Here is a 14,994-nt window from a genome sequence, read left to right on the forward strand (position 1 = left end):
TGAACGAAGACAGCTGTAACTCCCAGCGCTGCACATCTCCAAGTGTAGGCATACCCTTAGATGTGTTCAGCAAGCCTACAAAAGAAAGCAGGGACATGTAGAATTAATTGCTGAATTTGAGCAGGTTGTACAGTGGTGTAGTTCCATTGTCTTTCACTGCAGTTACCTCCCTTCAAAGAGATTTAACACACAACTCATAGCCCACAGAAGATGGGGGTCAAAAGACAGCTTTAAGTCATCATTGTGACTTCTTGATCCTGGGCTGCTCCAGAGGCTGGAAAGGCCCCAGGGATAGCTGAAGGTATATCTACACTGCAATCAGAGGTGTGATTGCAGTAGTTGTAGACAGACCTTGAGTTAGCTTTGATCTAGCTAGTTTGAATAACAGTAACAGTGAAGCCATGGCAGCATGGGTTAGCTATTCAAGTACATATCCAGGTGGGCTTGTGCAGCCTGTGCCGTCACCTATGCTGCCGTGACTTCATTGCAATTATTATTCAAGCTAGCTAGATCAAAGCTAGCTCAGCTATGTCTACATGTGCTGCAGTCATGTCTCTGACTGCAGTGTAGACATAACTTAGATAGGCTCCTAGGGATGTCTAAAGGTAAGTCAGCCTCCACAGGCAGCCCTGTGGACTGCAACATTGCCCATAAACTCTGCAGCACTGTGTGCCCTTCCCCTGACTGGCACTTCACCCTATGTAATGGATTTTAAGATCACTTTTTGCCACTCCAGCCCATTTATGTGGTGTAATGAGGTGAGAGTGAGGGTGAAGATCTCACCCAACATATGGGAGGGAAATGAACGTTAACTATTGACATACTGTTTATATCACTGTTTTTTTTGTGGAGGTTTGTAATATTTTCTTTGACATTTTATTTTTAATCTTCAAACACTCCAATTTAACACACTATCTGTGGTCACTTGAGCACTAAAATACTTAAAAATAAAAATCCTGGAGTGAGGTGGCTGAGGCACCCTTCTTTTATCTTTCTCACCAGAAAGTAACTTTGCTTTGTGGCCAGTAGTTACAGGGCTGCCTAATATGTAGAAAGCTTGTGAAAATGAGTTCTCCACGTGACACACTGCATTCTGTGTAGATGGATTACTCTACTTTACATAGTTCTGCCTATAAACTGCTAGAACCTATAACTCATAGGCACATATGCTGAATTCTGTGTAAGAATGGGTTTGACACCCAAAATAATCGCACAGAAACACAAGTAAATAGCAATTTCTCGTATGAAAAGCAAACTCCACTCTCAACATATTCAAATTATAGATAAGCAGATCCATTTGTAGATACATATTTGTATCTGGATGTCAATGTCGCCCTGTCTCCCACCCCCAATTAAAAATGAATCTACTTCCCTGTAAAAGCAGCAAAGAGTCCTGTGGCACCTTATGGACTAACAGATGTAGTCTACCCCTCTGATACTCTGCTTCCCTGGAGAGCCCTACTGTAGTCTTATTTACTGAACTATCTATCACACTGCTCCTGGGGTTATGTCTGTTCCTCAGCAAATTTACAGGCACTTGACCATGCTCTTAACTTGCCATAATTTAAAATATTTCCTTTCTTGCAAATTCCCCAAATTTTACTACTTATTTAGAAATGATTGAATATTAGAATCTTAATACTTCCCTGGAATGAGTTGCTTTTTGGGGTAATGTTCCAGTGGGGAGCAAGGAGGGCATTTGTTTGACTATTGCTAATGAATGTGCTGGACATTATCTGCCCTGTGTGGCAGCACCATGTCAACAGCAGCTTTGCAGGGACATATGGAGACTAGGGCTGGCTAATAAGGGAAACAGGATTATAAATATTAAAGAATGAAAACTGGTGTAAGGATATAAAACTATACAAATGAAATGTCTTCCTAATTTATCTCTTACATGTCTCGCTTCTGATATCGTTCTCATCATCATGGTATCTGAGTGTATTACAAAGAGAGCTTGTTCACGATTGGCCCATAACTGATATAATGAAAAGCTGTGATGGGAAGATATAAAATATGGACTATAAGTAACCCAATTTACCAGCTTACTGTATCTAAAGGGCTAGCTTCTGTTTTTTGTTCCAGTCCCTTTGCAGCAGCACAAAATAACTAGGAAAATTTTGGATGATCTGCACAGCTGAGAATTTCCAGCATAGAGGACCTCATGTCTGCCACAGAGCTTGTGTAGCTGCCCCTGTCCAAACTCTTCCCACTTGAACTGGCATAAGCAGTAGGTCTGGTTATACGCTCTGGCTCTGCTCAGCTGGTCCATAAAGGACTGTCACCATCTGGTGGAAGTTAGAGTTAATTTATAGTAGGATTGATGGTGTAGCAGTCTGCTCTGATGCTAGGGATCTGTAAGTGGCCATCTCTCAGTCCTCTTCCCACATTGCTCTTAGCTGTACTGCCGTAATAAATTGTTCTTTATATTATGTGTTTTAAACTCTTCAGATATTTACAGACTATCATAGTGTCCCCATCATAGGCATCGCTTAGTCAAACTATACATATATAGCTCTTGTAGTCTGTCCACATAAGTCAATTCCTCTGGCACACCTGGATCGTTTCACTTCTCTGTCCTGAACCTCCCTCCAATTTGTCAATATCTTTCCAATAATGTGAGTCTCAGAAATTAGAGAAATATTGCGCAAGTGTGGTTGCTTCAGAACTGCATCAATATGCTCTGTTTACCTTTCTTCTCTTCAATGTGATATGTTTGTGCATGCATCTGAAAATTGCACTGATCATTGTTAAAGTCTTACCACATTTCAAACTCATGTCTAACTTGGTATCCAGTGTCACCCCTAATGCTCATTCAGTGTAGCTACTTCCCAGGTTTCTCCATCTCATTGAGAATATGTTTCAAATTATTTTCCCTAGCTACATTAGCTTTCATTTTTCCAAAATGAATAGTTTTCTGCCCATGTTTCTTTAGATCCTTTTGTGGTATTTTCTTGTTTGCAACTCCTCTCTATGTAGTTACATCTGTACAATGAATGTTGTTACTCTTTGTGTTTAACTTAATAGCTTAGCAGTATAAATAAGTAATTCTGATATATTTTCACTTTTTGGTCTTTCCGTCAAAGTGGTGTGTTCATGCTGTTGGCATCAGAAGTCATTATTTTCATATGGAATATCTGCATGACGACAAAGTGAGGTTCATTAAATAAGAAGCCAGAAACTCAAAAGCAAGATTTAAATCAGTCCACTGTTAAAGTATGTGCACATATACTGTATTCATCATTCCAGTTTCTTCATTACAGCTGATATAATAGAATGTTATCATTGATGTGGAATTGCATAGAAACATTAAGTACTATGAGATTGTGTTTACATTCTTGGTGCAGATGTTTATTTTTGCTGCCTATACCATTTTTTCCTGTTTCCAGAATGAGACAGACAGTATGAACATATTAAGGCTGATTCATAAGAAAAAATATTTTCTCATTTCTTGGAAAGTGCAACATTTTATATTATTTTCACTTCCATGTGACAGATGTTCCGTTGAAATGGCAATTATTAGTTGTGCTCCCCTCTACTAATGGGAGAAGAATGAATTTAATTGTGATATTCTTTTCAACCCCACTAGGCTTTTTCTACAAGTGACAAAAGAATTTTAAATTGAGAAGCAAAAATAGCTTTAAAGCTAAGATGGCTTTGCTGTTCCAATGAGCTGATGGGATCCCCCAGCATTCCCTCAGCCGCTAGTCTCTTCATGTGATCCCACTTTTCTATTGTCTAGTATCACTTTGTTCCTGGATGCAGTTTGATTGGCTGGATGTACAGAGGTTATTAGGGTTTTTTAACAGTGGTTTTGGAGGAGGACAGAGATTCCTTTCTGTGATTGCAAAGATTGCTCACCTTTGCAGCTCACTTCTCACTAGATATGGGTCATGCCTGCCATGTAGACAGCTGAGTTCCATCTCCAGACTAGAGTGCCACTGCCTTCTACCTCTCGATAATTTATTTGCACACTCTAACTTGGATGTCCAGTCATAGTTCGAATATGTTGGGAATAGTCATGAGGGGAACCTGCTTGGTAATGTGTAAGCTGTCTCTAGTGATGGGTAGTTCTTGCAGTAGAACAGTTTTGTGTCTGGAAGGGAACAGAAAAGTAGATGTTGGTTCCTAAATCTTAACTCCATTTACTGGAGTTAGGCTGAAGGGAAACATTCAGACCTGTATCCCTGTGGCTAGATCAGAACTGTAACATCCGACATTGCAGTTGGTTATCTTCCTTGAGGGGTGGGGGATGTAGCTCGTAATACACAGAATAGAGTGACAGGTACAGCTATAACTTGAGTCATTCCAGAAGGACCTAGATAGCCCTCAGTAAGGTGTGGTCAGATAAACAGAGAAGGATCTAGGAACCAAAGTAAAGTTTTGAACTGTAATCACTGTCAACTGGGACAGACATTTGGTTCATGTTTTACTGAAATAGTGAAAATTTTTCTGCCATTTTTTATTTGTGTTGTGTTCTCTTCTCATTCAGGCATTTCCTGGGTAACTGTGCCATTCAGATGAGCGACCAAGAAGTGAGCGCTATTGGTTTGGTCAAATGAAATAGATAGTTATAATCCACAATTTGATAATTTTATTTGTTTTATAATTTGAATAAGAATTATGTATTTATAAGCCAATTATGCCAAACTACCAGAATCTACTAAAGAATTAAACAGATTGCTAAAAAAGGAGACCTCAAAGGGCTGTGAAAAGAGGGAAAACAACAATAAGATCCCCTTTGGTTCCTATTTTCATCTCATGCTGTTAGAACCCATCTGTTTGCATCTAAGTCAAGACGAGGTGCATAGTAACACTGAAATAGAAGATAAAACATACCGGTGCACGTCTGTGTTAATTTAAATAATTATGTGGGGTTTAGTATATGTGTATGTATATAGAGTTTGATTTGTTTGTCCAGACTCCGGGTAAGTCCGCATTTGTGCACCTGCATATTTTCCCTCCTTTACCTACACATGGTAGATGTGCGTAAGTTCCTCCTAATTTGGACACAGAGTTGGTTAGATAGCTATCACATAGCTAGAGAGATATCAGATAGATATTTGTGCCACACAACTAGCAGTATGCTCACAAAGTGGGAATAAGTCATTGTCTCTTTTAACTGTAAATACAATACAAAAATATTAAGTGATAAGGTAATGTGTGTTTTTGCCAATAAAAGATATTAGGGAAACTCAGACACTGTTTTCTGGAGCCAGAGGTGCAAAATAAGTCCCCACCGAGGGAGAAAATTATATTTACTAAACAGTGAAATATCTTCATATATTTAAGACATTTTTTTACACACAGCATGTGGCAGCCTGAGTTTTTGGGTGGTAAAAACTAAAATATACTAGGATCCGAATGGGCTTTTGTGTTGAATGCTCATCCATGGTGGTAAAATATTCTTGAATCTGTAATTTACTAAGAAACATTTAAAGAAAATTGTACCTTTTCTCATGATACTGGTAAATTATATCATGTAAAATATTAGAATGTAATGCATCATTGTTTTATTTAGTTTCAACTAAATGTACATTTAAGTAACAGTCAATACACAGAGTAGTACACAAACCTAATAATGCAACTCTTTGAACAATTATACAAAAGTTCCACAGTGAGTTTGATGCGATCTGATTTCTAGTAACTGTGCCTTATGGTTGTCTCGTTACTTTAAGAATAGGACAGGAGCAGCAGGGTGTCTGACCTTTTATCTGTCCCAAAGCACAGAAGCTGAAAGATACTTCACTGAACTATCATGAAGTTATCATTGTATATCTTCAGGTCAAAAGTGTATAAGCAGCAGTATGCAAATATTGTGTATTCACCCATTTACCTTTTGACTTTTTATTCACATTAAGATTAGAAGTTTTGATGATCAACATTAAGTTGTCTTTTTCAAAAGAGATTGTCTCTTCCTGTAGTGTAACCATGGAAACAGACAAGGAACCCTTAAAGAAAGTGATCGAACATGCTGTGCTAATTAATCCTTCCCTACATTTTCCTTCAGCTGAAAGATGCAGTTACATAAATTTTGCATGAGTAAGCATATCTGGATGCACAAATGGTACAATATGTAACAATTTATTTTCAGAAGGATATTTGAAAAACTGGTGACTCTCATTTATTCATATCTGGTGCATCAGAATAAGAAATACTGTCTTGTTAGTTTCGCATATTTTTGATGATTTTGTCTTTAAATAAATTGTAAATATCTCTAAAGGATGAAGACATGCTTTCATGCCTTGAGACGATCCAAAGTGCATGCACTCAGTTTGAACATATGAATCTAAATGTGCATAAGTTACACCTGCAGTTTCACTTGCATTTTGGTCGGTTAGTTGCCTAACTGGTCTACGTGCACAACGAGGAGAATTCAGGCCATCATTTCAAACACAAAGACATCCCTGAGCCCATTCATTGCCACTTTGCTGCACTGAAGTTGCTAAACACTAACACAAAAGTGACCTCAGCACATTTTAGGATACATAGTTTTCTGACGCACCAAGCTGATGTTCATCATTTTTCCTTTCAGCAGTGAAAGCAACCCACTCAGACAACTGTCTGTCTCAGAAGCCACATACAGTAGCTAACTTGTGATTACCTTGTTTTATGGTGGTTAGGGGATCAGGAGCAGATTTAAGGATGAGGGATGAGTTGCCAAACAAGCTGGATTAAGAGAGAGGACCAAAGGTGACATTCTGAAGAAATGGCACTTAGAAAAATCTGCTGTATGTTTAGTTAATGTTCAGGTATCAGTGGGAGAGGAGATGGTGGCAGCAGTAGAGGCAACAAGAAACAGGAAAGGCAGACCAGAGGAGCTGATCCAGGGTGGCAGGTGAGAAGCTGCAGCTGGACTGGCCAGCACAGGGAAAGCTCTATGTGCCAGCCAGAAAAAGGTGGCAGTCAGTAGAGTAATGAATATTTTCTAAGTCCAGGTAATCTAGAACCACCCACTTAAATCTGAACTGAGAATAGTTTGTCTTTTATTTTCTCTATCTTAGTTTAGGGAGCACATTTTCTGTTTTGTAAGAGGGGCTTATTCTGGCAGGTTGGATTTTCACCCCCACTCCCGTTATAGTACCTCCTGTTTTTTCTCCCTTTCTAAATTGTCTGGATGTCTCTTCAACTCTCTTTAAATGCAGGAGTATGGGGGTTTCCATATGTTTCCCTCTCTTCCACACTGGCATCTAGCTGAGGTCCTCCACACCTCAATCTGACTAGACTCTGCCTCCCTTTAGTCATGTGGAGATATTAGTAAAAATAGCTCTTCAAAGCAATTCAGACTCTTAACTGCTAGGAACAAAATTATCAATCTTAATTACTGTACAAGTATCCACTGTCTGTGGTCTTCTGAAAGCATAAACCTGTAGTCACAACCAAGAGCTTTGTGGGTGTATTAGCTTCTGCAAGGTGTGCAATGTACGTTTCCCAACAAACTCTTGCCAACACGGAATTCAGTGCAAGAGAAGATGCTGGGCTGATTTGTAGCCAGTGAGATGAGATGAAAACATGTCAGAACATGTAAAACTGAACAAAGAATGATTATTAATGTCTGAAATGTTTTTGTTTTTAAAATTCTGGTATGCTAGTTAGACTGTCCTCCCACATGTCTAATCTGTATAATCAGTAGATAACCCAATCTCTGCACAGTGTTTGCCAGCGTTACTATGGTAATATTTTCACTGGGATTAATTGTTCTTAAATTACTTCTCCAGTGTATTAAGTATAAAAGTGCAAATGCGCTTTGCTTCAACTTCAAATTCAGGCGTGCAGTCCTTAATTTTCATTTTTGATTTTAAAAATATTTATTGCTGCTCCAGAGAAGATTCTGATCTTCAGTTACATGTGAACTCTCATATTATAGTTTTCTCTTGCAGTTTGTAATCTTTCACTAAATTAATGTGTTTTGGCTCTCTCTAAAGATTTCACTGAGGTAGCAGAACTGATAGTGACCTTCTGTTTTAGTAATTTCATTGTCTTGTGGAAGGAAGTTAACGTCCCTTCTCTTAGCAGCAGCGTATACTCCTGTTCCCATTACTTGAATGTACTCAGTATCTCCCAACTTCAGGGGTTGTGAGGACAGCAGTTTTTTTAGAATAGCAGAACATGACTGTAGAAAAGCAATCAGGAGTGGATTGTGCCGGGAAGTTCTACCTCCTTGTGGTGCAGGCTCTTATCCTAGTCTTGAAAGTGCTCATGTCCCTGAATCATGGTCTCTTGCTTATGAGAAGGGTTAGAAGTAGTTCTCTGTGAGCATACAGTGATCACTCCTAAAAAATTGCAAGTTTTACCTTAGATAATTATAGTTACCTTAGTACTAGCAGTATGCCTTGGATGCCCATATATTTTTATAGAGTGAGTGGCGATTGCTAAGATAATATTATTTAGCTGTCTCAGGAAATTGGCAAGATTTAAGAATGGCCATAGTAAATGTTACTCTTTCAATAGATTGTGGATTGGAAGGTTTCATTTGAGAGAAAAGAGTCTTTCCTGCTCCCAGACCTTCCAGGAACTGAGTTCCCTTACTCTATAATACTTATCTTCTGGGAATTGGGGAATAAAGCTTTTTTGCACATGCAATTTCTTGATTTATTTGCACAATGTTAGTAATTATGGATGCAACTGTGGACGTACGCTTTCGAGTATTCTTTGGAAATGGATATCCATTTGTAAGGGAGGTGGGGCAGCTCTGGAAAATCCCCGTTGTAGTGCTATTAGCACTGGATTTTCCTTGCTTTTATTTTTTATTACAATAATATCATTGAATTGAAAGGTTATCAGTGCAGAAAAGTGATGAGCTGAAAGATGAATGGTGTAGGAAATGGTGACCCTTTCTTTTGTTTGTCTTGTATACAGGAATACCAAAATATATGCTTAAAATTTCAAATATTTTTTCAGTGTATTTTTTCCTTATGTGAATATAAGCTAAACCTGTTACAGGAGTCATTTATTCCCTGTAAGAATCCACCTGTTGTCTGGAGTTGTGTTGTCATGCTGCGTTTGCTCTTCCTTGCTTTGAATAATTGACCTTTAGGGATTTATCTGATTTACTTTTGAATACTGTGTTTTCAGAATGCTAAATAAATGCTAAAGATAAAATTCCAGATGATGAGATTATTCCCGCACCAGATTTTTTTATATAAAATATTAATAAAAATTTAAGACACTTCAGTGGTTATAGTTATCCAAGACTTGTCTTATTATTCTTTCTAAATAACAACAAATCTGTTTAGCTTTGAACTAAATGATAGAGCTGTAATAAGCCTCTGTCCCAAATCTGGACCTTAGCGTCCAAAATCTGGGTGCTTAGCATGAACCTCCAAGCTTAATTACCAGCTTGGATCTTATCTCGCTGCCACCAATCAGGATTCTGAGTACCTGATAAACTCTCTGGTCTCCCCAAACCTTTCCCTGGGGGACCCCCAGACTCAGATGCCGCTGAGCCTCCAACAAAGGAAATAACCCATTCCCTTCTGCTCTTTACTTCCTCCCAGATTTTCCCGCCCTGGGGATACTAGGAGATTTCCCTGCTCAATCCCTTGAAGACACAAAACAGAGAGGGAGATTACCTTCCTTCCCTCCTTCTTCTCCCCCTCCCAGTTTTACCCTGAGAGAGACCAGTACTCCTGGCACAGAGATTCCTATCCCCTTGCCTTAACTAGGAAGAAGAAAATCCACAAGTTTAAAAAGTAAGTTTATATAAAAAAGAAAGAAAAAAACAATGACATGATCACTGCATCAAGATGACATAACACACGCGTATTGCTAAAGAAAATGATGAATCAATCAGCCTTATTCAAAAAGATATCCAATTTAAACATTCCAGCAACTCCACACATGTACAATACACATATAAACCTCATTGCCTTTCCTTTTTGTACTCACACTGTGGAACGAGAAAGGGTTAGGAAAGGAAGTTGGAGATAGCAAAAAGTAAAAAAAAAAAAGCTCTTCCCTCATAAGCCGAGAGAAACAAACAACAGACAGAACAAAGACAAAACACACCCAGAAGTTCCCTCCCTCACTTTGAAAAATCCGGTTTCCTGATTGGTCCTCTGGTCAGGTGTTTGGTTCCCTTTGTTAACCCTTTACAGGTAAAAGAAACGTTAACCCTTAGCTATCTGTTTATGACAAGAGCTTATTATGTTCCTTCACTAGTTAACTTACTCTTAGGCCAGAAGAAACAAAAAGCAGTCTTGCATGCAACACACATCCATGTTCATATGACACACACTGCCTTTAAGATCTTAACTGTACACTTCTTTGTTGTCTTTATGCTTATTGCTTTTTTATTGTATTTATTCTACAGGTCTTGCAAGAGCCAAATCAGTCCCCAGCCACACATACTCTAATGAAGTGGTTACCCTGTGGTACAGACCCCCAGATGTCCTTTTGGGCTCAACGGAATACTCCACCTGCCTTGACATGTGGTAAGAATAGCATCCTTATACAGGATAATCCATCTAGTTGCTTTGGCTTTGACTTAGTGTAGACAAATATGTACTAAGATTAATGGTGCAACATAGACTTGTCTATGTGTGTGCTAATCCTTGTGGATCCTACTTCCTGAGAGCAACCCCCTGCCTTTGTATCCAGTACTTTACAGTGGGTATCCAGTAATGATACACGACTAGCAAGAACAATAACAAAGAAGCAATTTAATTGGTATTGCATATCTTTTCTGATCTTAATCTGAAATTTTGTTTTGGAGAAGGTAGATTTTATCTCTTAATAAACAACAGGGAAAGGGGAAAATGCCATAATTCGAGATACAAACAGTATAACAACAGCAATAACTATTGTTACAAATCTGTGGCCAGTTAGGACCTTGCATTTGTCACTGTGCTGCTCGCCATCATCATATCCACTCAGAACTTCACAGCAATCGCAAGTATAAAACCCAGAGTCTTCTGTTACAAAAATCACTGCCCTGGTATTTGGTCAAAATCTACCTTAGCTATTAGTAGTATGTTAGCATATGATACCCAGTTGACTGAGTGGTGCCTTGGAGAGAGAAAGTAGTGTTCTGAGGAGCCCTTCAGGCTGGTGTCACACACCAGGCCTTCTCAACATCTCCTAGAGTCTCATCTCTGCCTAGAGAGCAACCTGGGTTGGTGGGGGAACATTTGGAGCACAGCTGGTAAATCTGGGTGCATTCGAGAATGAAAATAGCTGGTGGATCTGTTAGCTAAACTTGGCACAGACCATTTAGGTTATCATGAAAAAAGAAAACCTGTATGTGTTTAACTTATTCAAATTTGTTCTAAATGATCAGATATTTTCTCTGTTTGCGTTGAGTGTATGTTTAAGTATGGAATTTTGGGGCTGCTGACTTGAGCTAGAGGAAACCAAAGAACTGCAGAAAAAATGGGAAAATTCCAAGAAGGGAGCATTTTTACGTTTTCTCTGCAAAATTCATAAATAGATATGATCAAAAAATTTCTTTAATGTGGAATGGCTTTTTGAACAAAACAAAAAACTTTGTGCCAATTTTTCGTTATGTTTGAAATTTTTCAGCTTTTCAACAAAAAAACAAAAATACTCAGTAAAACTTTGGGGGGGTTGATTTGATTATCAGTGTTTAGTTTTTGTAAACTTATTTTTATTTTCATTCATTTATTTGCCAAAAATGGTTTTTGAAGACCAAAATTTCTTTGGTTCTTCTTTTTTCATTGAAAACTGAAACATTTTCACAGGATTTTTTTAAAGCAAAATATTATGGAAATTCCTGACAAAAAAATTTGCAATTTTGACTAGTTCTATTAGCAAATATTTTACTAAAAAAGACACAATATTCATCTGAACTGTGTAGAGCTCCTGTGCCAAACTGGGAGACCAAATTAAACCATAAATTTGCCACAGAGATATTTTAGATTTACTATAAAGGCAACCTGGGTATCTTTGGTATTTCCTCTCCTACAGGAATGTTAAATAATTACATTATGGTTGCTATTACCAAGCGGTTCAGCTACATTCACCTCTTGGACAAGATCCTGTGTGCTATTTAGAACAAAATCAAGAATTGCCTCTCTCATTGTGGGTTCCAGGATTAGCTGATTCAAGAAGCAACCATTAATGGTATATAGAAATTTTATCTCTGCATCCCATCTCATATGAGAGAGAGAGAGAGAGAACACTCTAATAAATACCAAGTCCAGGAAGGACCTAACCAATGTCAATGTAATCATATTCCATGTCTGGATCTCGGCAGTGAGGCAAGGGTGCTTGCTGGAGGGCACAAAAAGAAAACGTCTTAAATAATGAACATAAAATATTGACTTCCCCTAGTGACAGGACCTTTAACACAGGCCCAAAAGAGATCCAGGGTGCCCATGGAGAAAGCTTTGTTACAAATGAAAAATGAAGCAGCACGACTGTACCTATCAAAGCTATGAATCCAGTGCACTGGCAAATATTTTTTTTCTGATACTGAGCAATCAGAGGATCAGAATGTTATTTAGAGCACACAGTTCACTCAGATGGCACATACAAGGACTGAACAGTGAGGTCCTTCTTCCCCCCACCCCCATCCTCTCCAGACAGGCAATGCAGGAGATATTGCATGTTGAAAATATTTGTATTAACTTGGTACATCTAACGGTAAGGCATGTTGAAGAACAGATAGTATGGGAGCTCTTTTATGGCAGCAGCATATTGTTGGGCCACAACTGAATGAAGACTAAGTAAGGATTTCCCAGAATGAAGAGACAGCGAGAATCCTTGCTTCTGTCAGATGGCAGGATAATTCATTACCAACAAGTGTGTCTGTGTGACATTAACATCCATATGCAATTATTAGTGTTACCTCATTATGTTAAATACTATGTGCCTTTTGTGTCCTGATTCATCACATACATCTTCATTACAAAAGTAGGCAGTCACTTTACTGAAATATTTAAATAATATTGAGAGAAAATACACATCTGTTCTTTCCATTTAGAAAAAAGATCATAGAGCACTGACTTTAGCCATGATAAATTAAATTTAATTGGGATTCCCAAGGAACTGAACATGGATCTGTTATTGAGTAGAAGACCCACTGTATGATAGGAGTGCAAATATTAACCTCTGGGAAGCAGGTGGCAGTGACTGCAGACTATTTTTATGCTTCATTTGCCATAGTAAGGCATTAGGATAAGTAACTAAAAGCTAATGATCCACATACAGTATTACATTTTCCAGCTTTCTGTTTAAATAGCCACTGGCAGTAAAAGAATATTAATGAAGACGTATATACATCAATGGTGTCAGCTAGTGATGGAAATCAATACAATGTGTGTTGTGATTTACTACTGTCAGCATATGATACTGTGGCATTGTGTGAACATATTATACAACCTCAGACTGCATCAAGGAGTTATGATAGCCTTGGATATGCTTTTATTTCTTGATGAGGATTTACTGGTAGGTAAAAGTACCGTTTAGCACTGCCTTTGGTATCAATTTTCTTAATCCTTGGATTTTACAGTCCTTTGAAAGTCAGTGCAGGGGAAATAATCTTTAAACTTCTATGCCTAGAGTTTTATAAAATACTAAAAACCATATAGGTAATATAAAATGTAAAAAACCTGATGTATTTATCTGTTTTGCGTATTCCTTACAAGAAGAACTGAGTTTTAGTAGCTGAGATCCTTCATTTAAGCAAGTTATTAATGGCTTTTTGATTTTCACAATGTAAGCAGTGCTACATCTGTTTTTTTAAAAGCTGCAAGTCACTATGTATATTTTTATTTTAATGCGTAACTGGCTATAATCTATATTTGCCAAACAGCTGGCAACTGTCTTAGTATATTTTATCCATACTACAGATTTGTTTGTATCAGAGGGGTAGCCGTGTTAGTCTGGATCTGTAAAAGCAGCAAAGAGTCCTGTGGCACCTTATAGACTAACAGAAGTTTTGGAGCATGAGCTTTCGTGGGTGAATACCCACTTCGTCGGATGCAACCGACGAAGTGGGTATTCACCCACAGAAGCTCATGCTTCAAAACTTCTGTTAGTCTATAAGGTGCCACAGGACTCTTTGCTGCTTTTACAGATTTCTTTGTTTTAAAAGATATAAAGAATTCCTGGCAGGATATGAACAATTAGTCACAATTCAGGTAAAATAAGCAATGTGTCAATTTTTAAAATTTCATTTAATTAATTAACATTAACTATGCTTATCACTGTAGAAGAAATCACTTATAACTTTGCCTGTCAAATGTAATGCAATTGCATATTAGATCACCATTATCTTCATTACATCTCTGCCTTCAGATTTACATTAATTTATTTAACTTTGTTGCAGCTGGGATGACAGTGATCTCAGTGCTGATCTCAGTTTAAAGAAAAGTATTCATCTCGAGCTTTATATTTTACGTATGCACAATCTGTTCCCTCCTCCCCTCCCAGGTACAATGATCCCTATTATACTACTGTAATCTGTTCTCCCATTACTGGAAAGCAGAATTGAGTATTTACCATAATCCTTTGTCTGTTTGCATGAATACTTGTCCAATCCAGACTTATGACAACAATTAAAGATAGTATATAAAAATGGTCTTCTCTAGGACACAGGTGCATTGAATTATCTATTTACATGGGGGACATGGTAGAGGCATCTTTATTCTACATCCCTTGTAAACAGTTTTCAATGAAAGAGTCTGTGGCTAGTAATCCCAGTACACTGTGAAGCACTAGTTGTTTGAGGCCCAAAAGAGAGAGACGACAGCAAGGAAAATTGCTTCTTTTGCCCTTGATGCTCTCTACCATAACAAGTTCTACTCCAGAGAAATGGTAATCCTAAGAGGTCAGGATGATGTGATAACCATCAAGATATTGTTCATTAAACTTCCGGAGAAGACACTGACAATGAGCAGTTTTATCAGATGAATTAATCTGTGATTGGAAAATTCTCCCAGGGTCAGGTTCATATGAGAAGCCTCTTTTGTTTTTAGCTGTTGGAAAGACATTTAATTTTAGTTTCCTGTTCCTGAAGAATATTGTCTTTAG

The 14,994-nt window shown here is 38.0% G+C and overlaps 1 protein-coding gene across 7 annotated transcripts in view; it reads left to right on the forward strand.

Annotated features, from left to right (window-relative positions):
- The window catches only part of CDK14 (cyclin dependent kinase 14), a 545,410-nt gene that overhangs the window by 323,018 nt on the left and 207,398 nt on the right, over positions 1-14,994 (forward strand). For all 7 annotated transcript variants that reach the window (XM_032798112.2, XM_075062353.1, XM_032798113.2 and 4 more), the window contains one exon: positions 10,313-10,433. In XM_032798112.2, the coding sequence (XP_032654003.1) occupies positions 10,313-10,433 (121 nt within the window). The remainder of the gene's footprint in view (positions 1-10,312; positions 10,434-14,994) is intronic.

This window comes from Chelonoidis abingdonii, chromosome 2 (genome assembly GCF_003597395.2).
Source record: "Chelonoidis abingdonii isolate Lonesome George chromosome 2, CheloAbing_2.0, whole genome shotgun sequence".
Lineage (NCBI taxonomy): Eukaryota > Metazoa > Chordata > Testudines > Testudinidae > Chelonoidis > Chelonoidis abingdonii.